Source organism: Mus musculus, chromosome 16 (assembly GCF_000001635.26).
Source record: "Mus musculus strain C57BL/6J chromosome 16, GRCm38.p6 C57BL/6J".
NCBI lineage: Eukaryota > Metazoa > Chordata > Mammalia > Rodentia > Muridae > Mus > Mus musculus.
Genome location: NC_000082.6, coordinates 17,823,321 through 17,850,447, shown reverse-complemented (window position 1 = coordinate 17,850,447; position 27,127 = coordinate 17,823,321). Strand labels below are relative to the sequence as shown.

General features: G+C 51.1%; 2 protein-coding genes and 1 long non-coding RNA gene across 5 annotated transcripts in view; 2 read left to right on the top strand and 1 right to left on the bottom strand.

Annotated features, from left to right (window-relative positions):
- Dgcr2 (DiGeorge syndrome critical region gene 2) overlaps nucleotides 1-10,093 on the top strand; it is a 51,374-nt gene extending 41,281 nt beyond the window's left edge. For both annotated transcript variants that reach the window (NM_001109750.1, NM_010048.3), the window contains exons 7-10: nucleotides 654-857; nucleotides 5,313-5,465; nucleotides 6,240-6,476; nucleotides 7,671-10,093. In NM_001109750.1, the coding sequence (NP_001103220.1) occupies nucleotides 654-857; nucleotides 5,313-5,465; nucleotides 6,240-6,476; nucleotides 7,671-7,927 (851 nt within the window). In that variant the 3' untranslated portion in view covers nucleotides 7,928-10,093. The remainder of the gene's footprint in view (nucleotides 1-653; nucleotides 858-5,312; nucleotides 5,466-6,239; nucleotides 6,477-7,670) is intronic.
- Nucleotides 10,094-12,261: 2,168 nt separating this feature from the next.
- Nucleotides 12,262-15,172, top strand: Car15 (carbonic anhydrase 15). 2 transcript variants are annotated; one of them, NM_030558.2, is made up of 8 exons: nucleotides 12,262-12,407; nucleotides 12,582-12,617; nucleotides 12,977-13,147; nucleotides 13,570-13,730; nucleotides 13,813-13,905; nucleotides 14,490-14,556; nucleotides 14,646-14,812; nucleotides 14,909-15,172. In NM_030558.2, exons 1-8 carry the CDS (start codon nucleotides 12,341-12,343, stop codon nucleotides 15,119-15,121), a joined length of 975 nt encoding a protein of 324 aa, NP_085035.1. In that variant the 5' UTR covers nucleotides 12,262-12,340; the 3' UTR covers nucleotides 15,122-15,172. The 2 variants fall into 2 exon arrangements, with proteins under 2 accessions (NP_085035.1, XP_017172654.1); XM_017317165.1 differs by having other exon boundaries at nucleotides 12,345-12,407; nucleotides 12,582-13,147.
- Nucleotides 15,173-15,428: 256 nt separating this feature from the next.
- B830017H08Rik (RIKEN cDNA B830017H08 gene) lies at nucleotides 15,429-17,329 on the bottom strand. Its single transcript, NR_027959.1, has 2 exons — nucleotides 16,879-17,329; nucleotides 15,429-16,096 (listed from the first exon to the last, which is right to left on the bottom strand). It is a non-coding gene; the product is annotated as an RIKEN cDNA B830017H08 gene (long non-coding RNA).
- Between the last annotated feature and the right edge of the window lie 9,798 nt (nucleotides 17,330-27,127).

Sequence of the window (27,127 nt, the reverse complement as noted above, 5' to 3'; positions counted from 1 at the left end):
TGCTTATCTTCCCTTGAACATGATGGCCATGTGGGGAAGGATGTCCCCAGCTCTAACTGAGGAGAGCTGTCAGAGTTCCACAGTCTCTTCAGTTACCTCCATGCCATTCGGAGAGTGGAACAAGCTTCCTGTCTGGTTTCCTTACCTCATGTCCATCCCCTCCCATGCATCAGTCACTTCTGCTTACGAGCTTAAGCCCCTTACGGGGCTGCTCATAGCTCTTCCCCTGCTCTAGTCTCCCAGGTCACTTGTGTGCGGTTTACTACACATTTCTCATTCAGGGGACCATCTTGTCAGGCAGTGCCTAGAGGCTCATTCTGAACACATTCCAATTCTAAATAGTTAATATCCATAGCTCTTAGAAATATCATAAATGAACAAGGCACCTTTAACCAAATGCTTCTGCAGGGACCTTTACCTTGAAACCTGCCGTTCCTATTCAGAGGCAGTGGGCTCCATCTGTCTTGGCTAGTTGTGCTTTCTCCAGACTGTGGTGACCACCTCAGATTCATAGTATGCCTCCAGGGAGGACTTGCATAAAAGAGCTGGCCAGCTCCTCAGTTGCCTTGTTCTCTGCAAAGGTGCAGGTGGTGGAGGGACTTGGGCCTCAGTGCTGCTGAATGCATATGTCCGTGTCTGTGTGCCCCTTGCAGGTCAGACGTGTGTTGATATCAAAGATAATGTGGTGGATGAAGGGTTCTACTTCACTCCCAAGGGAGATGACCCATGCTTGAGCTGTACCTGCCATCGAGGGGAGCCTGAGATGTGTGTTGCTGCCCTGTGTGAGCGGCCCCAGGGGTGTCAGCAGTACCGCAAGGACCCTAAGGAATGCTGCAAATTCATGTGTCTGGACCCAGGTGAGATAGCCACCCCTTGGCCAAAAGCTGTGATGAGATTTGTCAAGAGCTTGTTGTTCCTGACACAGCAATGCTGGCAACATGTACTGACATAGCTGGCTCGGGGGCCTCAGTGCGTATCTGTGACATGCCCTGATGACTGACACCCTTCATTTTGCCTGATTCTCACTCTAAGGTAATATTTACAAATAAACTTGAATCTCAACATGGCTGACTGTTTACAGTTTAACTTGGCAGCTTCATACCTGTATTTCACTTCCTAAGAGTAAGAGCTAAACTTGAAATTTACGTGTGCATTTGAGTTCTTCCTCTTCATGTTATGGTGGGTTGTGGAAAGTGATAAAATCAATAACCCTTGCTTATTTTGAAGGATTATGAGCTAGTGATAAGGTAAAACTCTTCACCACTAGGTGGTGCTCTTGAGGTGCACACTGTGTTGTCAGCTTGCAGCCTTCCACCAGCAACAAAAGAACATTCATGGGGCTTGGACATTTACCTAGCAGTGCAAAGCCTTGGATCTATATCCACTTGTGGGGGGAAACCCAGCAGGGTTGAGTCCTGCTCAGAACACCACATGATACCCTCCTTTGTGGTACCTCAGAACCACTGACATTTCAGCATGAACTTGGGTCTCAGGGAATATGAATTGAAAGCATGAATTTCTTTTTTCTCTTGGATGCCGCTGTGTGAAAGTAATGTGGGTAGGCCCACAGAATAGCAGATTGGCCAGGCACGAACATTTTGTCCTCATTCTCCAGGTGCTCTGTGGAAGGGAGGCACAACAGTGAGTACTGTCCCCTAAGCGAAGTGCCATTATCATCCCTCTAGGAGGGGAGCTCAGATGGGAGAATAGAGCGGTCCTTTAGAGGCTGTCTGTGTCTGAGGCTGGGCCGAAGCAGGCACCTGGCACATGTACCATCAGATATGCAATTGACTGCAGTAAGTGCAGAGGCTGTGCTCTTGTCGAAACACACCAGATGCAGAGATCGTGGGATTAGGGAGGTTGACACTTGGCCCTCTTCCTTTCCACAGAACAGTCAGTTTTCTCATTGTATGGATATATCTGTCCAGTGTCATTAACATACGTATACTAATTGGGTAGTCACAAAGTTTCCTGTGCACCAGCCACATGGCTGCAGTTTTCTAGCTTGTTAGCTGTGGGAGTCAAACTTGAACTTGCAAAAGCTATATCATCTGATACTGTTGTTTACCTGATAAGGAGTTCATAGTTCCACTCCTTAGAAATCTTCTTGTGCTACCCTGCCACTGCTAGGTTCTGCAGAAACAAGACTAGACAGGATGACCCATCTGTGGTATAGTTAGCCTATTAAGCCTGCCCACTCCTGGGGACTTCTCAGCAGAGCAGAACCCTTAGTGTGTTGGGACAGGCCCCAAGCTTCTGCAGGCCACTTTCCTATGCATCTGGAGCAGCTTAACTGGGACCTGCTCTGCTGTGCCTGTTCCCACAGGCTCTTGGTCCTTTTCATAGAGGCCTTCCCTAGGAACTGAGCAAACCTGTCACCTGGAGTAGAGACAGTAGGAAGTGAGTCTCAGCAATCACCTTTAGTTTTCCCTTCAACAATGCAAGGAGACAGCATTTCTTCAAGGCCATGGTCATTGCAAGAGGAAAGGAAAAGTGAAAGCATCACTCTTTTCAAATGATGTAATTACAGAGAAAGTCCTGGAGGATCTGTAGGGAAATTAGTACAACTACTATTGTGTTCTGCAGGTCTAGATGTAATATCCATACACAGAAATCCATTGTATTTCTGTATACTATCTATAACACTGAAAATTTAAAGAAGATACCATTTAAAATAGCACCCCAAAACAGGAAACGTCTAACTGTAAATGCTGCACATTATACATGCTGCCAGCATAAAACACTGGGGTAAGAACAAGATCAAAGACTTAAAAAAATACCATCTTCATGGATGTTAATTCTCCCCAAATTAACTATATAGATGCAAATATAGGTCTTACCAAAAATGCAACTGGTATGTTTGTTCTTAAGCTGATCTTCAAGCTTTACGTATAATGACAAAAGAGGTAGGAGAGTCCAGAGAGAGGGTCTGTGGTGCCTGATTCGCAGCATAGACTGCGGTCTTATTAATCAGAACAGTGTGCTGTAAATAGGAACTGGACTACAGGTGATGAATTAAAGGACAGAAGTAATCCCAGTGTAATCAGTTTGTATTTGATAACGAAGAAGAGAAACTCAGTAGAGCAAGCACAGTCTTGGAGCAGATAGTGCTGGGACAGTCAGCTGTCCTACAGGCCTCCATGCCATTCCTGCTACTGCACAGGAGTAACTCAGAATTCTCATTAGCCAGATTTGAAATTGGTAAGTTATGAAATTTCTGTAAGAAAATAGAAGGGGAAATCTTTTGCCGTGGGCTAGGCAAACATTTAAATACAAGTATGATCCTTAAAAGATTACTAAGCTAAATTTCATTACACTTTCAACCTGCTCCTTTAAATACACTGACAAAGAGCTGCAAAGACACACATGCCGCTTACATAAGTTCCATCACGATTCTTACATTCAGAATATATGAAGAGCTCTGGAGACTGGGAACATAACCGTTCATACCATGTCTGCCTAGCATGCACACACAAGTCCTTGGGTTTGATCTCCAGCACTGCAGAATAGCGCTTGACTGCACAGGCCTGTAGCACAGAAGAGGGAAAGGCCAGGGCTGTCCTGGGCTACACAGCATGTTCCAGGCCAGACAAAATACCCTAAAACCTCAATAATAAGAAAATGCAACTGTATTAACAGTCATTTAAGTTGTACTTCACCAAAGAAGATATATAACTGTACTGTGAAGGACTGGAAACAACTGTTATTTATCAGTCCTATGGGAGATAAATGTATGTGGACTGGAAAAGAGTTAACCAGTACCAAGTCCTGGCGTGGAGTGGCTAAGTCCCTCGTGTGTCCTGGGACCTCTGGTCTCCCATTTGGTTTTTGTACCTGACTGTAGGTGGCTTCTCTTAGATGATGTCTTCCTGCTCTCCACAGCGCCAGCCCTGGGACTTACTGTTAGAACCAATTCGGAATTCGTCTGCTTCCTTAGGACTCACCTGGGAACCTGGTACTGGCCTTCCACAAGTAGGCTTGGTATCATCCCTCAGGCAGGGATCCTGGACAGTCATTAGAGGCCTGCAAACAGGCAGCTAATAGACTGGGTAGATGCTTTTCACGTATCCACTCCACGATCCTCCTGGTCATATGAGAAGAGGGCAGATCTATCTGGGCCATTTGTACTGGTCTAGATCCAGCTGACTGGCAGCAGGATTTATTAAGACTCTATAGCCACCATTCATGTGTTGGTTGTGGAGTATTTTTTCCTAGGCTAGTCTTTGAGGACCTGCCTTCCAAAACTGTTGTAAAGGTGGAGAGTAGACAACTCTAGATCTGAAGCTTTGTAGGTCATCGAGTATGCAGGGCTCTCCTGTTTCCAGGTGAGAGGCCCTGTGTATACCATGTCTATCTTGGAACCAATGTGAAGTTGGTAAGGGACTTCCTGGCTCTGCCTTTTCTCTGGCCTAGACTTACTAAAGGCCAGTAGTGCCCCCTCCCTGGTCAGGACCACTGAAAACAGAAGGGCTGAGGAAGGCCTTGCAGGCAGGACAAGCTTCTTGATCTCCAGTGCATCCAGTTTAGCATCTTCTTTCCCCAAGATTGAGTACAGAAGTTGCTGGTGCTGCCCCTGCCCTCCTCACCTGTGTAAGTGTGTACCTTATTAGAAAGCTTGCTCCAGGCGTGGGCAGTACAGGCAAATGTGCTATCCCGTGAGACCTAACTTGCTGCAGTGCATGGTGTGCCCAGGCTCGGTGTGCACTGAGACTGTGACTTCTCTCTGCTGTAGCTTGAGGACTCATAGCTACAGTGAAAGACTTTGTCAGCAGTGACCAGGGTGACTCTCCTTTGTGAATCTTGGCCCAGACAGTTATTGGAGGACACTATTGCAGCTCTCCTCCGTGCAGTCCTTCAGAGTTCAGGCTTAGTCTTACCCGTATTGTTATTCTGTCGCTGTTAGACACACATACCCTTGGGAAGGGCCCTGGGCCCTAAGATATGTCACAGCCCAGCTCCCTCAGTCAAGAACCGAAGTCTCTGCTTCCTTGCTTCGTGACAGTTACAGCAGCATTTCACACGGTAGTGGCGGGTGAGAAAGAACCGGGGTGGGGCAGATAGCCTCCGGAGACTGCTGCTCCCTCCCGAGTTTTCAGTGTTGTGTCAGTAGTCTCAATTTTGAAAAGTTTTGAAAAGTTTTACCCTCTGTACGAAAAAGTTGTCAAGAGCATTGTAAAAGCACTGGGTGTAGGGGAGAAGCTCAGACCAGCCCAAACACTCAGAGCTTGCCTGCATTTGTCTACCCCACCTGTAGCCCTGCAAGTTCTTTTCTCAGAGCCGCTGGTTTCCTTCCTCCTCACCCCTCCTCATAGATGGCAGCAGCCTGTTTGACTCCATGGCTAGTGGGATGCGCCTGGTCGTCAGCTGTATCTCCTCCTTCCTCATCCTCTCGCTGCTGCTTTTCATGGTCCACCGGCTACGCCAGCGGCGCCGGGAGCGCATCGAGTCCCTGATTGGAGCAAACTGTGAGTGCCCTCCAAGGGCCACAATAGTCACACACACCCCAGCCCTAGGTCTCCAGGTCCCCCTGTCTGAGCTGTGTCCCTCAGTAGCCACACACCTACTTTCCTTGTGGCTGAACACCCCCTGGGGAGCCAGAGAAACAGGATACCTGAGAGGTTATTCATGGGCTGAAGTTCAAGGTAGGCCTTCTATCCTCCCAGCTCTGTAACAAGAGCAACATCCCTGAATAGCCACGTACTTCTTGTGATAAGCTGGGAGTATGGGCCACTTGTGAGAGGAGGAGGCTCAGATACCAGTAGCCACAGCAGGCACCTAAGAAAAAGTCTTAGGCAAAGACTTCCTCTCCTCCTCACTGGAATGTTCCTCCTTAGCAATAAGAAGGTTGGGAGCAAGTTGCCAGCAGCTACAAGGGATTTCACTTGCTCCGTGAAGGGTCTGCAGTGTGTCCTAGGCCATGGGCAGCAGTTCTCCTAGTCTGCCTTATGGTCACTTACTTCTGTAGTAGATGGATACCCAAAAGTGAGTTGGACCTGGGGGCTATAGCAATGCAAGGTTCCTTCTACAGTCCAATGACAGGGCTGGAATAGGTTTTCATATAAGTGGGGTGAGGGCACTTTGGTTGGAGAGACCCAGAGATGGGAGGTTCTGGCCAAATCAGGGTCTCATGTGACATGTCAGATGTAGCTGGCTAGGGACACTGGGATTGAGGCTTGGGAACCAGTAGCCTGCTCCAAATCACACAGCTTCCCTCCTGTTTCTCTGTTTTGGCGGCTCAGTGCACCATTTCAACCTTGGCCGGAGGATCCCTGGCTTTGACTATGGTCCAGATGGGTTTGGCACAGGCCTCACGCCACTACATCTTTCTGACGACGGGGAAGGTGGGACTTTCCATTTCCACGACCCTCCACCTCCTTATACAGCTTACAAGTACCCAGACATGGACCAGCCGGATGATCCACCACCACCCTATGAGGCGTCTATCAACCCAGACAGTGTGTTCTACGACCCTGCAGGTGCCTGTTTACTGTAGGGAGAGGGAATATGGAGTTGTCAAGCTGTCAGGAATTCAGACTCAGGACCACAGGCTTTGCTGGGAACCCTCCTTTCTTTCTGGCTGCCTTCCCAATCTTTAGGGCCCCTTCCAAGATTGCCCCCGCAGAAGGCATTTGGTCCTGGCCTCCTTAGAGGGGTGTTGAGAGTTCTGGGGAGCCAGAGGACAGCATCCTTCTCTTCCTCCTATGAGCACCTATTAGTGGTACAGCTCTCAGGACCTCTCAGCCCATTTTGTGAAGCAGTTGGGGGTGGGGGGAGGTAGGCAGTAGGACAGAACTGGTCCTGACCCAGATCAGGAGCTTCTTCCGAACCATAAAGACACCATTATAACAATTCCTCCTGTTCTCCACCTGACCCTAGGAGTGTCCAGTACGTCCCTTCCATCCTTGCTCCTTGCCTGGCTTGTTAGGCAGCAGTTGTGTCCTGTTCCTTGTGTGGAACATGCCTGGCTCCTTACAGGCCTGCACTCTGTATCAGAGTGGGACTTTTAACACTGCTGTGGTCTAGGACTAGGAGACTATGATTCCTGCCTTCGGGTCAGATTGTCAGAAACTCCTCTTAGAGGCCACAGTCACAGCTGGGAGCTCAACTGACAGCATGTTTGCCTAGCATAGAAGCCCTCTCTTGGACCTTCACACCAGAGAGGTTGAGAAAGAAAGCTTTCTGCCGAGACTGTACTAGATGGCTGTAGATCCCCACTCTGCCCAGCCTCGGCTTCAGGGCAGGGTTGGAGTCCTGGAGGCTGTCCATAGCCAAGGCCTCATCACCAGCATTTAGAAACAGCCCAAAGTCCAAGGCAAGGTAGACTTGAGGAGTGCCTTCGTCTGGCTATCTGCTGACAGCAGTAGTTGTCAAGGCTGCCCGCCCCCCCAACCCCCTTTGCTCTGGTTGTCAAAGTTGTGCTGCAGCCCTGGGTGTTATGTCCCTGCCGAGTCAGAGGAGGTTCCCCTCTGCTCTCCCTTTATTCTGACGAGTTGGTCACTGCATTTCACCTACCATAAACTGGTGGCAAGATGAACTTTTGTCTGCTAGAACATTAAGCAAGGAGCTCCCCTAGGTCCTGTTAGCACTCAGAAATCAGGGCATGTTTAGGACAGGAACCTACTTCTGCCCAGGCCTTCACTTACATCTGACATCCTTTTGTTCCCTTGCAGATGACGATGCCTTTGAGCCTGTGGAGGCCAGCCTGCCAGCCCCAAGAGATGGTGGCATTGAAGGTGCATTGCCCAGGCACTTGGATCAGCCGCTGCCCCCTGCAGAGACATCCTTAGCAGATCTGGAAGACTCTACAGACAGTAGCAGTGCCCTGCTGGTGCCTCCTGATCCCGCCCAGAGTGGAAGCACCCCAGCTACAGAAGCACCGCCAGGGGGTGGGCGCCTCCCCCGTGCTTCCCTCAACACTGTGGTTTAGGTGGCTCAGCTTGTGGCCCCCCGTGGGCTAGGAGTGTATGTTTCTTGTCCAGAAGACACCTATCTCAGTGGGGGACTTGAAGGGGTCCTGTCATAGCCTGGACCCTACTCCACTGCCACATCCCCACCAGCTGCGGGTGTGTACATAGAAACTGAAATCAGGCACTCAGAGAGGAGCAAGTGCCTGTACCATCTTTACCTGGGGGCTGTTAGTCTCTTCTTTAAATGGTGGAATGACACAGGTGTTGAAAGCACACGTTTCCAAGAAGCAGAGGCAGTGGGCTTCACTTATACCAAGTACATCTTTGGATGGGCTTGCTTACTGCATTCTCACCCTTAGGAGCCAGTCATCAGCCAGTGTAGACACAGTAGAGCTAGCGCTAGTGGCTGCTTAGAGGCAGCAGAGCATCTGAACTGCTTCTGGGGAAAGCATTCACAGCTGCTGTACTGGCTCTCTGGGGGCTTCCTGTCCGGGGCCAGCTGCAAATTTCAAGGTGCCGATCGATCCCTGGGAGGAAATTGAACTTGCCACACCATTTCTAGCTTTGCTTTGAGGCCAGCACTGTGGCAGGAGGCCCTGCTCATTCCTAGCACTCTTCCATGGTATACCTCTGCATGGCTCCCCAGGAGTAGACTCTAGACCCTTGTGGAGGGTTGGGGCATGCTGGCTTTTCTCTGCCACACTCTGGATCCCTGTGCTCTGCTTGCTGGTGAATGACCACTGGGTCTAGCCATGCCCGTTCATCCTATCTGTGCCATAAAGGGTTGTTTGGGAAGAGAATGGTTCAAGTGGACATCCTGAGTTGTCATCTGAGTCCACTTCACCCCGTGAACACTGCTGGAGCCCAGTGTCTGCCAGCCACATACATGCCTCCCAGTCCCTCCACAGCAACCGGGTACCTGGGGATTTTTCCCAAAGGACTCCATTGCCAGCTCCAGCTCCATGCAGTGGTCTTGTCTCCTGACACAGGCCTTTAGCATTTCTAAGGTTTGGAGATTAAGCAAGGTTCTGTGCAATTTTTAGCACATTCGTGTCTTTTTTATGTTGGATGTCTGGGTCTTTATATCTGTGTGTGTGTCCTAATGTGGCCAAATGTTTGCAGGTGATAATGGTTCACAGGAGCTCAGGACAGGGGACAATACCCCACATGAGCCATTTGCCCATGGGCCACTCTTGCACCTTTGAGCTTCTTCTAGGCTGTGGTCAGTGGGCCTGTGACTCCTGTGCAGGTGAGAACAGGAGTGGAGGTGACTGGTGTCTGTTCTGTTGTGCATGATCAGACCCACACAGCTCTAGGTGCAGCCTTACACTACTTGGAACCTATGTTTCCCCTTCCCATACGGAGCATCTTCAGACCAGGTCCCCAGGGCTGACAGGAGTATATGATTGCTTACGGATAGTCTGCCCCATGTCTGAGCCCACAGACCATCTGCTGCAGACATCCCTCTGCAGAGGGCCCTTGCCCCCTCTACCCATTGCTAAGGACATCAGGAAGTTCGTCATGCCTCCAGCAAGTCCTAAGTGCTGGGCGCTGGGCAGCCATGCTCCAGAGCAACAATTGGGAATTGTGTTGGTGCCAGGCCACCCAAAAGAGCCCTAAGGACCACACAGCAGTGCCTCAGGAGACTGCACAGACTGGAACTTACGTGGGGACCAAATGGCTGTTGGGGTTGAGATTAGGAGGCCCAGTGGAGAGGGTGACCTAAAGTGGACTGGTGCTACAGAGGTAGGCTTGTCAGGCCTGTGGGGTCCGTCCCCCATGCCTTAGGGGTGCATGGAAGGCCTCTGTTGGGGGCTGTTTAGACTATTGCTATTCCAGTTCCAAGCACTGGAGTCTGCCAGATCTCACTGGTGAATAATCCCAAATCCAAGATTTGATGAGGTTTGTGTGTTCTTTACCCATCCCGCAAGGCCCCAGAGGGACAGGCTCCTAGGAGGCCCCTTTCCCAGGACTGCCTTGCCACTCTTCTGAGGCCAGGTGCCCTCTGACCTGCCTTGAAGTGGAATTTGATACTGTACATTGTCTCAATGCCTGTTTTTACATATTCCTTTCATTAAAGGTTTTAGTTTGGGTGTATTTTTTTGGTCAGGTTGGCATTGATCCTTTCTTAAGATGCTGTGAGAACCATTTCATCCAATGCCAAATAAACTTGTGTTATGGAAAAAGCATGGTCAGTTCTTGCTGTGGCCAGCCCCTCGACAGGGCTCTCCTAAGTTTTCAGCCCTTACAGGCATCCAGTTGGCTTCTGACACCCCTTGGTTGAGGACCAGATGGCTGAGCTTGGAGCCTCTGGAGGGTGCATGGCAAGGGGCCACACTCCTCTGAAGTTACACTACAGTCAATGCCAGGGCTGGTATATCCCCGTTACTAGTGTCCAGTGCAGGGAGGGCGCTGGACTTCATCTCTGACCATCCAGGTGGCTGTAAGCAGCTCCTTCCAGCAGGAGCTGCAGCTTGGAGGGTAGCGATTGGCAACTTACACCCAGGACTGGGCTGTTCAATGCCTTTTCCTACAGGGCTGGAAAGGCTTGAGTCCTCTGAGAAGATTTCAATCTATAAAAAATTGGATGATCTTGTCTTTCCAGAAGTCCTAAGATGCTAAAGACTTGCATAGCCTATTGCCTTGGGCTGAGGCCTCTCCTGAAAAGAGGGGGTTACACCCACCCACTATGGCACTCAGCCTGCTGGGGGTGAGAAGCAGAAAAAGCATTTACTATCATTTCTGTGAGACACCAGGATTCTTGATAGCAATGTTTGCGTGCGTGTGGGGTGTGTGTGTGTGTTATCCAGATCTCAAGAGGAAAGGAGACGTAGGGAAGGAGAGAGGGTTTTTCTGCCATGCTTTGGAGGAAAAGGGACACAGCAACCATGTAAGATCTGGGCAGTGAGGGCCTGTGGCCGGGTTGCCAAAGATGTCTGGCAGGGGCTAAATAGAACAAGCCACTAAGTTTAGGGCGGAAGGAGAGATGGAGATAATAAATTGGAAAGGGCATGCATTCCCAGGCAGGAGAGATTTGTGCTTAACAGGCAAGTTAAAGTAACAAGGCTGAGTGTGTGTCTTTTGTCCTCGGATTCTAGGGTCCCAGGAGTGGGCTGGTAATGCAATCCCCTCCTGGAGCAAAGGTGGGTAGAAAAGGAAGCCAGCTTAGGGCTTGGTTTTGAGGATCCTGGAGCTAAGCCTGGTGGAACAAAAGGGAGCCAGGAGTGGCTGGTGGCGCAGCGGGCCCCCCCCCCCCCGCCCCGCAATCCCAGGCAAGGTGGTAGCATGTTTTTTAAAACTACACACAACAAAGGTGTGCACCTCCATGCCCCACACAATATTTTAATTTTTATAGTTTTTGTGTGTTTGTGCATGAGTTTATGTATTTGCACCCCATACATGCAAGAGCCCTTATTGGTCAAACTCAGGAACCAGACTTTCAGCTGTAATCAAGTTCACTGTCCTAACTCAGAAGGGCCAGTAACTACAGCAGGCTGTCACAAAGGCTGGCAAGGGGTTGGGTTAAGAAGGATCTGCTGAGGCCTTTGGTGGGGACAGGAGCTTCATTCTACCCTCAACACATCTGAAGCAGGGTGCCTGGGGCTCTGCCAACACTGCCCTTTCCTCCCTGTCCTCTCTTCAAGGAAGAGCCTGGTCCTCCAGCAGTGCTGAGGGAGAATCCAAGGAGACATGCTAAGCAAGTACTCTTCCACTAAGCTATACCATGGGAAAGAGATGCTGAGAACTGGAATACTGAGAGGGGCAGCCCTCCAGCCCACTCCCTGGTAGTCATTGTTCAGCCTAACCTGCTCAGACATGGTGCCCATGTGCAGAAGCACATCAGGAAGCCAAGGAGGCACAGACACTTCCCTCCAGAGTGCCAGGGACTTGAGCCACTGTAGTATCCCCACCACAGGAGGGCTGCAGCTTCTCCTGAGACCTTTGTCTTTGGGAGGGTAGTCCTCAGACGAGCATCAATAGGAAGGCTGATGTGGACCTGGACTTGGAACGGGTTGGAATCTCAAACTTGTAGCATGAGAAAGAACAGCCATGCCTCCTAGCCTAAGTCTTGGGCAGTAGGATCCAATGTGCCCTCACCTCTTGAACTAATTTCTTTGACGGTGGTTTCGGCATGTCACTCCTGGTCTCTGTTACTCATTTTCACTGCTGTAAGAGTAATAACCAGACGCCCTTCGGGAGAAATGCCAACAGTTACACTGGCTGCAGCAGCTCTGAAGTTTAGGCTCCAGCCCACCTCCATTCCTAGTGGCTCTACCTGGGCTCCACCTACTCTAGCCTCACCTCAGCATGTCCACAGGGCTTATCCAGACCTCTAGTTCACCTACCAATGAATGCAGAGCAGCCTTCTAAGTAGCCTGGCTGTACATTCCTCATCCACTTTGCAGTTCTCCGGAGTCAGCCACTGCAGCATCATGTGGGCCCTGGACTTCTTGCTCAGCTTCCTCCTTATACAACTGGCGGCACAGGTGGACTCCAGTGGTGAGCACCAAGGCTCTGCCTGACACCACCTACCTACCAGTGATGGGGCAAGTTTGGGAGGAGACGCACTGACAAGGGAACAGCCTCTACTGGCTAACCTGTCTCCATTCCTGGACTGGGGTCAAGATGGAACTTTATAAAGAACCACAGTGGTCCCCTGCCTCCTGTCTACAGGTACCTGGTGCTACGACTCCCAAGACCCAAAGTGTGGTGAGAACAGTTGTAACAGGCTATGTGGATCTGTCTGGTCTCTGTCAGCTCCTGTGCTCCAAAGAACTGGACACTGTGATTCTGTGTGTCTGCTGTCAGGGTCTGTGAGTCTATGGGTGTGGCTAGATCATGTGTGTGTTGGGATGGTCCCCAGCATGAGTATGCAGCCGTGTCCCAGACCCTCCTACCTTATCTCTCTGTGGGCCAGTATGCTTGCAGACTTATAAGTCAGATGGGTGCTGCTGCAGCCAGGTGTGTGGAGGGCAGAGGGAGGGCATCTGGGTATATGGAATCCCTCGTTGTACTCCCAGACTTGCCTTTGAGACCCCTGCTGCAGACACTAGTCCTTCTTTTCTCAGGCCCTGCCCACTGGAAGGAACTAGCACCTGCCTGTGGGGGCCCAACCCAGTCCCCTATCAACATTGACCTTCGATTGGTCCAGCGGGACTACACTCTTAAGCCCTTCATCTTTCAAGGCTATGATTCAGCCCCTCAAGATCCTTGGGTCCTGGAGAACGATGGCCACACAGGTCAGCATCATAAGGTTGAGACTGCCACACAGAAGCAGGACTCCATACAGCTTACAGGAACCTCACCCATACACAGGGATGAGGACCCACAGACGAGCTGAGACACCAGCTTCTCAAAAGAGCTCACTACCCCCCAACACACAACACAAATGGGCTAACCAGCTATAAAAATGGGATACGCAGACGAGTCCAAATCCTCGTGGACAAAGCAGAGGAGGCTCTACACACGATGTAGGGAGGTGGCAGGGGACCCTCTATAAATGAAGCTAGCCATGACCCCTGAGGACAGTCAGTTCATGTCCAGATGCCAAGATGCTGGAAAGAAGTCAAGGTCCTCATAACTGAAACTGCTAGTGACAGTGTTATTCCTACCCTGGGGAGTCTGCTGGTGAGGAAAACTCTCATGTGCTCCCTGCCTTCAGTGCTACTTCGAGTAAATTCCTGTCAGCAGAACTGCCCAGCCATCCGAGGGGCTGGGCTCCCGTCACCAGAGTACCGGCTACTGCAGCTGCACTTCCACTGGGGCAGCCCAGGGCACCAAGGCTCCGAGCACAGCCTGGATGAGAAGCATGGCTCTATGGAGGTGGGTTCAGGGTGGACCAGAAGGAAGACAGGCGTAGGGAGCAGAGAGCAGCTGGTCACTACCTTTGTTCTGTATCCCCTAGATGCACATGGTCCACATGAACACAAAGTACCAGAGCATGGAGGATGCACGGAGCCAACCAGATGGGTTTGCTATACTGGCTGTGCTGTTGGTGGTGAGGAAGGGGCTGTGGCCCCGTACATGTTTCCAGAAACAGGGACTTGGAGTTGTGTGGAGGGACCAGGGATCTTCAGCTCTGAAAGACTTAGAGAACTCAGAAGAGCTCACTGCCCCCCACCAACACATGCACACAAATGGGCTAAGCAGCTTTAACAATGGGATACACAGATGAGTCCAAATCCTCGTGAATGAAGAGGAGGCTCTACACATGATGTAGGGAGGTGGCAGGGGACGCTCTATAAATGAAGCTAGCCATGAAGACAGTCAGTTCACGTCCAGATGCCCAGGGAACTCCCCACCAAGGAGGTGGGGGCCAAAGCGATGGAGTGTTGCTGGGCCTCATGGTAGGTCATCTTCTTCATCCCCAGATCTCCCAGAGCCTCCAGCTGGGCCCTTCCCACTGCTGTCCCAGCTATTTTCAGCTATTTTCAGCTATTTTACCTTCACACACACACACACACACACACACACATGAACGCACACACACACACACACGCACACACACGGGGGAGGAGAGTGAGGGGGAGAGAAAGGGAGTGGAGGTAGAGAACATCAAAATGTCTTAAAACTCTTCCACAGGAGGAAGACAGGGACAATACCAATTTCTCTGCCATTGTGTCTGGCCTGAAAAATTTATCTTCACCTGGTAAGGAGCTGTGGGGTCCCTACTGGGCTGGGTGATGAGGGTGAGGAGCAAGAGCAGGAGAGGCGAGTTCCAGTGTCTCTACTATACAGGGGTAGCTGTGAATCTGACGTCCACCTTTGCACTGGCCTCTCTGCTGCCAAGTGCTTTGCGGCTCTTGCGGTACTACCGATACTCTGGGTCTCTGACCACGCCGGGCTGTGAGCCAGCGGTGCTCTGGACTGTCTTTGAAAACACCGTACCCATTGGGCATGCGCAGGTGGGAGTCACTGCCATTCCTCCACGCCCAGTCTCTGTTACCCCCGCCTTCTTGGCCTGCCCTGTCACATCTTGACCCATCTTTACCCACCCTCAGGTAGTCCAGTTCCAGGCCGTGCTTCAGACTGGGCCACCAGGTTTGCACCCCAGACCACTCACGAGTAATTTCCGCCCCCAGCAGCCTCTTGGAGGGCGCAGGATATCAGCCTCTCCCGAAGCATCCGTCCGATCATCAGTCTCTACCCTGCCCTGTTTGCACCTGGCTCTTGTGGGCTTGGGAGTTGGCCTGAGACTCTGGCAGGGTCCCTAGGTCCAGCAATGATTCTACAATAGTATTTCCCCAATAAATCGTGCATAGTGACCTTGGCCTAATGTGTCTGGGAAGGATTGCATGCCTAGTGGTCAAGGGGATGGCGGGTAGAGAATCCTCCCTAACCTCATTGCAGCCTCAATGTTCCTGGCCACAGAACTGAGAGGCTCTTGGGTGACTGTCCTCTTGTCCACCATGGCCATAGAAACTTATTCCAAAACTGAGACCCACTCAGATACCCACTGGCAACAATGCATTATTTAAGTCTTCTGGTCAGAGGGAAGGGAGAAAGTCAGTACATCTTAGTAATGCCACCTATGCCAGAAACTGCATTTTATTATACTTAACAGCAAAGGGAGTTACTGTGCCCAATTAAAATGATGACCCGGGTTGAAATTCTGAGGCCAGTTTTTAAGAAAAAGCAGGCTCCAACAGGAGGCACCGAATTGGCTGGTTTTGAAAGAGACAGCAAGCGCTATGAAACCAGGCTTGCCGACTTACTGCCTTGTGGAGTATTTTCTAAAGAGAAGCTGGTGTTGGGCTGCTGTTGGGAGGCTAAGTAAGGGCACAACTGTCGTCCTTATCAGTGTCTGAGGCTGAGTCCAAAAGATACTGATAACATGATACCACAGCAGAAGGGTGGCCTCCATTACCAGTAGAGCGGTGATGGCTAGGAAAGTGATGTCATGTAGAGGGGTACATTGAAGTGGCACTGTCCTCAGCTACCTTAGGTTTCTAAAGTCCGTTATAGTTGACACTATTCTAGTGCTCTCTAGGACTTTAAGACAACGGCAAGCATTTGCCTCCAGGCTGCAGATCCCTTGGCTCCGGCCAGCTGCTCCTCTCAGGCAGTGCCACTCTGGTTCAGATTCTTCCCCAGCTCCAAGGCCAAGAGGGGGCTGGCTCTACAGCCCAGAGTCAGTCCTGGGCGGCCATCAACCACATCGCAAAACCATCTACATAGCCTCTGCCGCCCATCCTCTAAATAATGGAATGTCGGCTGGCGGCATCTGAGGAATCTGTAGAAGCACCGCACATCGTCCGATTTGCCTCCAGTCCCTCAGTCTCCGCCGCTTTGCGCAGCCGCTGGAGGCACTGGAGTTTTCTTGTGGTTCTTGCGGGCCATGGCTCGGTTCGCCAGGCTGTCCGCGGGGGTGTCCGGTCCGTTCTCCGCTGCCCTGGAGGACGAAACCAACGCGTTCACCGTGCCGAGCGCCCGTAGCAAGGCGGGGCCCCGGGGCTCCCGGCGGGCGGGTGGCGGCGGCAGCGGCTGCTGCTGCTGCGGCGGCGGCAGCAGGGCGCGCAGGGCATCCAGCTCGCTCCGCAGCTCCGCACGCAGCGCCTCGAGCCCCGCGCCCAGCTCGGCGCGCACGGCCGCCAGCCCCTCCTGCAGCCGCCGCTCGCTCACCTCCAGGACGCCCGCGGGATAGGTGGCGCCGCCGCGCGGCTCCCCGCACACCGAGCACACCGAGCCGCCGCTGCGCGCGTCGCTCCTCTCGCCGGCCTCCGCCGCCCCGGCTCGCGCGCCCGCGCGCTCCACCACCCGCAGCAGTCGCGGCGCCTCGGCTCGCGCCGCCGCCTCGACCCGCAGCTGGCCACGCAGGCGAGCCAGGCGGCCCGGGGCGCGGGCATCTTCGGGAACCGGCCCGTTGGGCTGCGAGCTCGGGTCTAGCCGGCGGCCCACGCCCCTCCTCAGCGCCTCTCTAACGCCGTACGCGCCGCGCGCCTGAGTCCACGAGCGCCCGGGCTCTGCCGCCATGCGCTGCCGTCTGCACCGCTCTCTGCCAGCCCCGCTGAGAGGGCCAGGGCCCCAGCCTGCAGCCTAGCGACCGCGGGGCCCGCGGGAACGCGCCCTGGGACGTCTGTGGGAACGACCGGGCCTGGGGGAACCCCTGCAGGGCCAATTCCTGAGTGGCTGGGGCTCCGGGGAGGCCGCGGGTATGGGGGAGGGCTGTGCCCGTAGGCAGGGGTATTTGAAATTTGGCCTTAGGGACCATGTTGTCGGCTGGGGGCCCCCATATGAGACTTAGGTTGGCCTCTAGGCAGCAGCAATAGCACATGGCGCAACGGCTGCTAAAGCCAAGACACCGTAAAGCCAGAAGCAAAGCCCCCCTTACCTTCCTTTCACGTTGTCCTGGCCACAGCAGCCTATGCCATTCTAGCCGCTCTGTCTCTTGTGTCTCCCACATAGCACACTCAGCCACGAGTGAGAATTCATCTTTCTCACTGGCATCTCCAGCTCCAAGCTTTCGCCCCTCTACCCTCCTTTCTAAGGGACTTAGAGACTGCTGAGCCCCAGCCCATCTCATGCCTATCCTGCTCATATCCTGTTTAACCTCTCTGACCACGCACCCTAGCCACCCTCTTCATCTTTACATACATAGGCTCCATGCCTCCCCTCTTCCGACAGTTTCTGCTTTTCCCACTGGGACCCTGAACTTTCCTTGTCCACCCAATCTCACAAGTAAAGGGAGCCTCAACCTCAAGTAACTTCACAACGTCTCTTAAATGGGGTCTCATGTAGCCAAAACTGCTCTCATACTCCTTATGTAGCCAGGACTGACTGAATTCCTCCTGCTCTGCCTCTTGAGTGCTGGGATTACAGGTGTCTGTTACCATGCCCAGTTAATGCAGTCAGACTGGAGATTAAACCCCGGAATTTCTTCCTTCCGAGGAAGCACTCCACCTATCCCAGCTAGCTCTGGTTTTTGTTTAGTTTGGGGGTGATTTTTTTTAGAATTTTTATTTTATGCAAATGAGTGTTTTGTGTGCATGTGTGTCATGTACCACTTGGTGCCTGAGCGGGTGGTGAGGCTCCATGTAAATGCTGGGACTCAAACCGAGGCCTTTCGAATGAGACTTTAACCATCAAGCCAATTCTCCAGTGCGTTTCTGTTTAGTTCTGAGACAAGGCCTTGCTATGTTGCCCAGACTGGTCTTGACCTCCTGCACTCAAATGATCCCTCCTGCTTCAGCCTCACCAGTAGCCAGGGTTGTAGGCTCTACCATTGCATCTGGCTTACAGTGATTTTTCAGTGACTCTGCCCTTCCACAGTGAGGTGCCTGAACCCATGGCTGGCTCTTCTGTGTTGTCTGGCACAAAGCTAGGTCCTTAGTGTTGCTAAATGTGCTGAAGGTTTGACGAAGGAATAATATGGAACATGGCCGTCCAGGGTTAAGCACTTGCACTCACCCTGCCGAGCCCCGTAAGGGCCCATGGCTACCCTAGCTAATCTTTCCTCCCCTGACTGTCTTTAGTACCCTTTCACTTTCTGGGGAGCCTGGTTCTTTCCCAGCCCATACATCCTGCGCTGTGCGTGCGCATGGTACAGTGGGTCCTGTGTCCCTCTAGAGGGCAGGATCTCCCCACCAAGCGTGAGCATGTTGTTCTCATCGTCCCTGGGGCGTTGTTAGCACTCTGGGTGCTCAGTGCCCTGGAACCTCCGAAGAAAATTGTAAGGAGGGAGGGCTCTGTGGGGATCCAGCAGTGCTGGGAGCCGAGGCTGGATCTGTGTGCCCAGGTGCAGAGGCTAGCCTCTGCATCCCTGTAACTGCATGTGTGCACATGTGCGGAGGGTGGGGTTGCTGTCAACTGTCTGTGGCAGCCTGGTGGGGGACCGCCTGTTTCCCTTCTAGTTCATTCACTCTGGCTCATGTAGGTAAAGCCAGGAGATGAGAATGTGACACTCAGCGTCTTAAGTGTCCCCTGTTCTTGGTGACTTACCTGTTCCCCTGGGACCTCCTGTATTGGCCCAGATGAATTCTAGAGCTCATTAACCATGCCTCTCCCCAAACCCCTGCTGCTGACTACAAAGCCCTGAATCCCTGCCCCAGGCCTGCTTTCCAGGCTGTGTGGTAGAGAGGCTCTCCCCTTCTTGAACCAAGTCTGCGCCCAAGAAGCCTAACAAGCTAGGAGGGTGACAGAGGCAGACAGAGACTCTAAGCTTGCAGATGTTAGAGGCAGGAGTACTGTGTGCAGAGAAGTGGATGTTCTCGTGGGTTTATACTTGACTCGGGATATTTATGACTATGCTGAGCTACAAACTAAGCCTCTACAGAGAGGTCCACATTGTCCTTTGTTAAGACTGCTTGTGGCAGGGGTCATGCAGGAAGGCACAGGGGACTCCAGGGGCCCAGAGCAAGGCTGCAGAGGTGAAAGCTGGAAGGCAAGTGTGTGTGCACCTGTCTGTATGCACATGCGCGTGCGCACACACACAAACAAACACACACACATACTTGCACACCATGCCCAGCCTCTTGAGCTCAAGGAGAAGGCACGAGGTGGGAGGGCTCTGGGCTCTTGTGCTTGTCTCACATGAACAGGACCCTGGATCTTGCCTGGCACGGTACCATGGGGTGGGGGCAGGGGTGCCCAGGTCTTATGGGTGGTAGCAAGGCTGAGATCTGGAGGCAGAAGCTGTGGTGGGAAAGCACACACCCCTCACCCAGATGGTTACTTGGAGAGCTGTTGCTTTCAGAAAGGAAAAGATGGGCTAAAGCAGGGGCAGAGCTGGCACGGAATAAGGAGCAAGGGCAGGCCAGCCTCTGCTTCCTCTCGGGAGCGTCTCAGAGCCAGCCAGCCCCTTAGCTCCCTGCATAGAGGGGCTGACTAGACCAGGGCTAGGCCAGGCACTGTGGCACAGGGAGCCTGGCTGCAAGGCTGTCCCCATCTGGCCCCTGCTGTGGCCCTGTGCATCCAGGTGGAACCTTCTAAAAGGGCAGTCAGTGACCAAACCACTCATTAACTCCTGAATAAGGCCAGTGGGGGCAGAACACCTGGCGCTCCAAGCAGGGATGGAGATTTGGCAACCTCCTCCTGTGACTTAATGTCGTCACTACTGCCACTATTATACTTTTAAGCCCTGGCAGTCACCAAGATAGGATTTATTTCCCAGAGCCAGAGGGCACTTGGGAGCCAGGAGAGCACTCAGCCATGTTGGAGGAACTCTGGTGGCTCTAGAGGAGGAGAGAGCACTAATTTCTCACCCCAAGCGGGGAGGAGTCAGAGCACAAGTACCCCAAACCCAGGCCTCATTCTCTGGAACTCTGACTTAGTTCTTGGTGAAGGTGCATGCCAGCATGGAGCCCTTGAAGCTGCCTGAGTAACTTTTTTTTTTTTGGTTTTATGAGACAGGGTTTCTCTGTGTAGCAGGCTGGCCTCGAACTCAGAAATCCACCTGCCTCTGCCTCCCAAGTGCTGGGATTAAAGGTGTGCACCACCACGCCTGGCCTGACTAGCTTTTTGAAGAACCACCTGTGCCGCTCTGAGGCCCTGGCATTTCCTCTTGAATGTGACAGAGTGAGGAGAGTTGGAAGGAGCAGGATCAGGGCACGGCTGTATGTATACAGCCTGTCCAGGGTCTCAGCTCATACATAGAGTTCCGGTGGCCCTGTCACCAGAGTTTCTAGGGTACAAGCTGGACCTTGGCAGTCCTAACAAGCTCACTCTCAACAGACAAAACGACAAGTGGTATTGACAAGCAGAGACAGGAGATAGATCTGTGGTGACACTGAGAAAAGGAGCAGGGTCCAGTGATCTCCCGGGCCGACTCTGGTAGGCTTAGGTTTAGTGGAGAACAAAAAGTGCAAACAGCTAAGCCATCCTGGTCAGTGTGGTCCTGCCCATTACTGACTTGTGGCTGTTTCTGCTCTAGTCTGTCCTGCGAGGCCATCTAACAAGTTCTCAGCACTTTGTGAAATCTTTCTGGGGGACAAGTACCCCTCTGGCTGATGCGCCGGGCTTTCCTCTCCTCCAGCATTAAATGTCTGGGAAAATTCTAATTCCTTAACTGCTCAAGCCAAGTGGGAGTGTGCAAACCCCTCTCGAGAACGCCGGAGCCCCTGCTAGGTAATCATACTTCCCATGGTCTTGCCTTAGTTTCCCCTCCTGTCAGAGTTGTGAGACTCTGTGCTGCCAAGAAAGTGGTGGTGGTGGGGGGGGGGGGGGAGCGCATTTGTGCTCACACAGAATAGCAAACTTCCAGATCTTGGACTTGGGGAATCTGTTTCCAATCTGAGTAGAAGAGAATGGAGGCCTGCATGTCATTGCAGTCCATGGCTTCCTTCCATAGGGGCTGAACACCCCTCTCCCCGCACTGGCCACACAGAGGTTTTCTGGGAACTGACCTGAGGCAGGTGACTCTGCAGGGGGCAGATTCATTACTCAGTAATGACCTTGTCTGACCTCCTAATGAGCTCATTACCTGGTAATGACTGTGTTTGCTGGGTCTTGGCGTCAGCAGCCTCCCAGCCCTGCAATGTCCAGCCTGAGGTGGCTCTGACCAGTCTGAGGTGGCTTGGGCCCTAACCTCTGTCTGGGAGAGAGATGGAAATGAACCCACCAGCACATGTGTGCCTCAGCTCCTCCCCTCCCAAATGAACAGCCTGTGTGGAGAAGGCCTTGTTCGAACTCTGCTCCATCTTACTCAGACAGTGGTAAAAATCCTTTGCCCAGCCAAACTTTACTCAGGCTCCCAAAATTCCCTAGGTCCTTCTGGGTTCTAGTTTCTAAGCCTAACTCGTGACTCACACCTGTAATCCCAGTGTTTGGGAAGCAGAAACTGAAGAGTTGCTGTGGGTTCAAGACCAGTCTTTGCTATATAGTGAGTCCCAGGGACAGCCTGGGCTAAAGAGACCCTGTCTCTGAAAACACAAACCAAACAAGAATTCTACTAACTCAGTTTAGCAAGGACCAGTATCTACCCCCCTCAACCTCTACTGTGTCCCACACTCTGGTGGCTGCATCTTCAACAAGAACCCTTGCCCGTACCTGTTTCCCTTTTGAAATGTCTCATCACCACCCCTTCCTGCTACTCAGCTACAAATTCCTGTTTGTCATTCTGTGTTCAGAGATGAATCCTATCTCTTCCTCCCACAGCAGAATATATCTCACCACAGTGCCTGGCTCTACCCAGATAGTCCCTACCGAACTACAGTATGTGGCTGAATCTTTTTGTTTCTTTGACTTTGGTTTTTGACTTTGGTTTTCAAGTCAGGGTTTCTGTGTATCCCTGGATGCCCTGGAATTCACTCTGTAGACCAGATTGGCCTTGAACTCACAGAGATCTGCCCATCTCAGCCTCCCAAGTGCTGAGATTAAAGGCACGTGCCTCCACCGCCCAGCAGCTGAATCATTTTAAATGTAGCCAGGGCCAGCATGTAGGGCTGCTGTTGCAGGACAACTAGTCACCTGGGAAGGATGTGTTCAGTTGTCTGACAGTCTTTCAAAGTCTCCCTTCCCCTGTCTGCTGAGCTGTTTGTCCTGGTCATCTTCCAGACTGTGGGAGGGATCTTTCTCATTGTTCCTGGAGAAGGAAGCCAGGAAGGGGAGGCCATAAAGCAGGCCAGGCTGCCTGAGGCCCTGGCCTGCCACTGCAGTGGGGCACCCTCTCCTGCTCCCATTCCAGCAAGTGCCTGTCCTGTGTCTGCAATACCATGTCACATAAACTATCCCCCTGCTCAGCTTCAGGACAGGTCACACATCCCTGCCATAGCAGCCTTCCTGCCCCTGGTCCTTCATTTTGGAAACTATCCCTCCATTTCAGTCTGTGCCTACTTCTCTTTGCATCCCCTCCTGTCTTATTTGCCTTTTGACTAATGTCTACCTACACTTTCAGACTCTTAGAAAAGCACTGGTACATAGCAGACACACCCTAAATGCTGAGGCTATGCTGCCAGATGGGGTGAGGGCAGCACGGGTGAGGGGGGGAAAGCCCGTTTGTGCTCACACAGAATCACAAACTTCCAGATCTTGGACTTGGGGAATCTGTTTCCAATCTGAGTAGAAGAGAATGGGGGCCTGCATGTCATTGCAGTCCATGGCTTCCTTCCATAGGGGCTGAACACCCCTCTCCCCGCACTGGCCACACATAGGTTTTTCTGGGAACTGACCTGAGGCAGGTGACTCTGCAGGGGGCAGATTCATTACTCAGTAATGACCTTGTCTGACCTCCTAATGAGCTCGTTACCTGGTAATGACTGTGTTTGCTGGGTGCTATGTCAGCTGGGGAGATAGCGTAGTTGGTAAAACACGAGGACTCAAGTTCAAATTCGTGAAAGCCAGGCATGGTAGAGCCCACCTGTAACCCCATTACATGTCACTCCAGAGATAGTGGCAGAGACAAGTGAATCCCCAGAAGCTCATTGGCCAGCTTGCCTGGCCTTGACCTCAAAGTGGGAGGCAAGGAACCTCACCCAGGTTGTGCTCTGAACCTGCACTCACACATAGAAGCAGACACACACACAAACAAACATACACAGGACATACACACACTCCCACAAGAATATATACATACTAATAAATATACACACACATGCACTCACACATAGAAAGATGTGCACAAACACAGGAACATGCATACACACAGAGAGGAACGTACACACACACACACACTATGCAATAAATAAATTCATGTTCCTTATCAATTAAGTGTGAGCCCAAGGCTTGGCACTAAGAAAATCTTTGGGCAGAGCTCTGTACACAGCAGGATCAGGTGTTGGTGCTGGCTCCATCTTTTCACCATCTGCCCAGTCAGAGGCCAGGGCATCCTGCTCTTGTCTTCTCCAGGGAGAAGCTTTGCCCACCTGTACCTCGCAGGAGAGAGTGTGGCCATGAGCTGCTGGTGCTGTCCTTGAGCCAAGAGGAGTCACCAAGGAGGCCCTAGCAGCAGATGCCATCTGTGCGCTCACATGTCAATATGACCTCTACCAAGACCTGAACCAGATTTCTTCAGGCATTGGAACCTTTTCAGCCAATACTCCCTCCCCCATCAAGAGCTTTCCTCCCCAGCTTCTAGGTCCAAATGAGAAAGCTAGAAGTTGGTTAATTATTTTTTTGTTATGAGTTTACTATAAACTGCAATTGAACACAAAATACTACCCACTGTCTGCTTAAAGCAAAACCTCATTATATAAGGCACTCTCATTAAACCAACTATTCAACCAGGATGAGCCCCAGCTCTTCCCCGACCTGCCAGAGGCACCATGTATTATTTCTGAACAGTGTGTGCCTTGGTTTGCCTGTCTCTGTCAAAGTTTAAATTGGTTTATGCTATATGTGGGACGTACCGTGCGACCCTACGCTCCTTTCTTGTTTGGATTTTGTGCAGTGCTGTCTTTCTTGCTCCAAGCAAGTAACCTGCCACTGAGATACACTTCAGTCCTTACAAGGGTTACACGTCTGTTTGTGTAGCTGTAGACCATTTATTTTAACTGCTGTATAGTATTTCAACTGAGTTATTTATACCTCTACAATGGACAGTTGAAACACCCTGTTTTATGTTTGTTGCTAATTTATGTGGCCATTTTTTTTAAACCTGGCCTTGAACTCCTGCATGTCCTCCCTCCATCTCCCAAGTGCTAGGATTCCCAGCATGCTTTGCCACTCCGTGCTTCACCATCCTGTGCATGTTAATCACGCACAGTTCCTGCTCTGTGAAATGTTTGTTCCTACTTCTTGTTGTCTTTCTTCTCAATTGTAGTAGCCATCTCATTCAGTTAATTTATTTTGATTATTTTGCAGGAGCTGGAAAGATGGCTCAGCACTTAAGAGCACGGGCTGCTCTTCCAGGGGACCTGATCTTCAATAGCTTCAGTTCCAAGGGATCCTGTGTCTTCTTATGACCTCTCTGGGCACCAGGTCCATACAGCACACAAACATGCATGCAGGCAAACACCCATACGCACCAGAAGAGGGCATGAGATCTCATTATGGGTGGTTTTATGGATGGTTGTGAGCCACCATGTGGTTGCTGAGATTTGAACTCAGGACCTTTGGAAGGACAGTCAGTGCCCCTACCCACTAAGCTATCTTGCCAGCCCAAATGTTTTGTTTTTTGAGACAGGGTTTTTCTGTGTAGTCCTGGCTGTCCTGGAACTCAAAGTCAGAGATCAGCCTACCTCTGCCTCCAGAGCTCTGGGATTAAGTGAGTGCACCACCCCCACCCCCAGTTAACTAAATAATAATAATAATAATAATAATAATAATAATAATAATAATAATAATAATAACTATTTAGCTTATATAGAACATAACCCATGCAGATATCCAGATACAATTTTACAATAGTGTTTAGTCATAAAACTAACACCTTGACCAAGTGTAGCTGTTTTTTTGCTACTCTGTGGGTTCTTTCCTCCATCCTTCTCCACCCTTCCAACTCTCTAACACTAGTTAGGAGAGAAGAAAAGGATAGAGAGGAGAGGGGAGGGGACGTTGTTATCCTTAGACTACTTCCTGCTGACTAGTGGCATCGAGCACCTTGGAGCAAGTTTGATCTTTGCTGTCAGTATACCTAATTTCTTCTTGTTTTGTCTTTACACACGACTACTTAACAAATCATGAACAGCAACCAAGCAAACAAACAACAAACAACCAACAAACAACAACCCACAAACAACAACCAACAATCCACAACCAAAAACCAACAACCAACAACCAACAATCCACAACCAACAACCAACAATCCACAACGCCTCTTGGGGCCCTAGCATTTATACACCCTCAGAATTCCAAACATCACACACTTGTAAAAACTTTCTGCAGCTGGTAAAATCACACCCCTGCTAGAGCATGAGACAACCCAGTCAGCTGCTGTGGACAGTCTGAGGCAGCGCCATATCCCGTACTGGGGTTAAAATGAAAACACATTCTTATATTTCTGTGTTTTTAAAGAAACCAACATTCTCACTACAATCAAATTGTGACATTTTTAGCACCTAGAAAGTTCCTCCAGTCAACATCCTCCAATAGGCAATACCAGGAGTTCTGTGGAAGTGTGTGTGCCCTTCCCCTCCTGCAGCAAGTGGTGTGTGACGCTGGTCCATGAATAGGAGCTGTGAATCTTACTACAACTGATTTCAGCAATCATTTCTTTTATTGTTAGTGTGTCGTGTATTTTGCTTAACATTTTTTTCTTCTGATGAATGAAAGCAGCGTGTGTTCACTCTTTCTCTCTGTTGGGGTCTAGGCAGGCTGGGAGACTGATAGGAGCCCCTGACAATAACATGTGGGCATTCTGCCTTCACCATGCCAGGGCCATGCCAGGCAAGGCTAGCTCTGGAGTGGGGCCAGGGCCTTGGCGCTGGACATTTCCCCCATATGTATGTGGTGACATGTTGCAGACACTAAGACATGAATACCTTGTTTTCAGTCATAGAGCACGCCTTGGAGCTAAGGGAGCTACAGGTCTGCTGTCTGCTCACTTTGTTGCTTGTTTTCTGCCTCCTCATTGGAGGGGCATGGGAAGAGCTGTGCAGGTCATTTTCAGCCCTCGCAGCCCTCCTGAGTCCAGCTTCTGATTCTATTTCTTCATCCCTGGTCCTCCCTCCAGGGACACTGTCAAGAACCCTGATCTGGCTATTCTCCACACACATATGTATGTGCACACACAGTCACACACACAAACACACACACATACACACTCACACACACACATGCAGATCCCACTTTATGATTTCAATTACTGCTCAAGCACTATGCCTGCCTGCTGCCATGTTCCCTGCCTTGATGGTCATGGACTCTGCTACTCTCTGGAATCATGAGCCCCATGGTTTCTTTTATAAGTTGCCTTGGTCATAGCGTCTCTTCATCATAATAGCAACCAATACATGTACATGCATGTGCGCACATACACATACATACATACACCCACTAAATAAATAAATACTATGTGTGAGTTGCTGACTTGGACTTCATTTAAAAAAATGTTAAATAAATTTTGTCTGGAGATTAAAACAGAATTTCCAATAGTTTCTGACCTGACCCTAAACACACTTTTGCTACTTTGCAGTATGCTGTTCCAAAAAGGAGCAGTCTCAGCATTGACCTTGAAGATGCTCTATACTCCATAGGGGATCAACCATTCAGCAGGGAGATGACTCTAGTTAAAAGCCTGGCTGGTCTTCCAGAAGCACCAGGTTCAAGTCCCAGCACCCACATGGGTCTTACAACTGATCACAACTCCAGTTCCAGGGAATCTAATGCCATCCTCTGTCCCATTTGTTGAC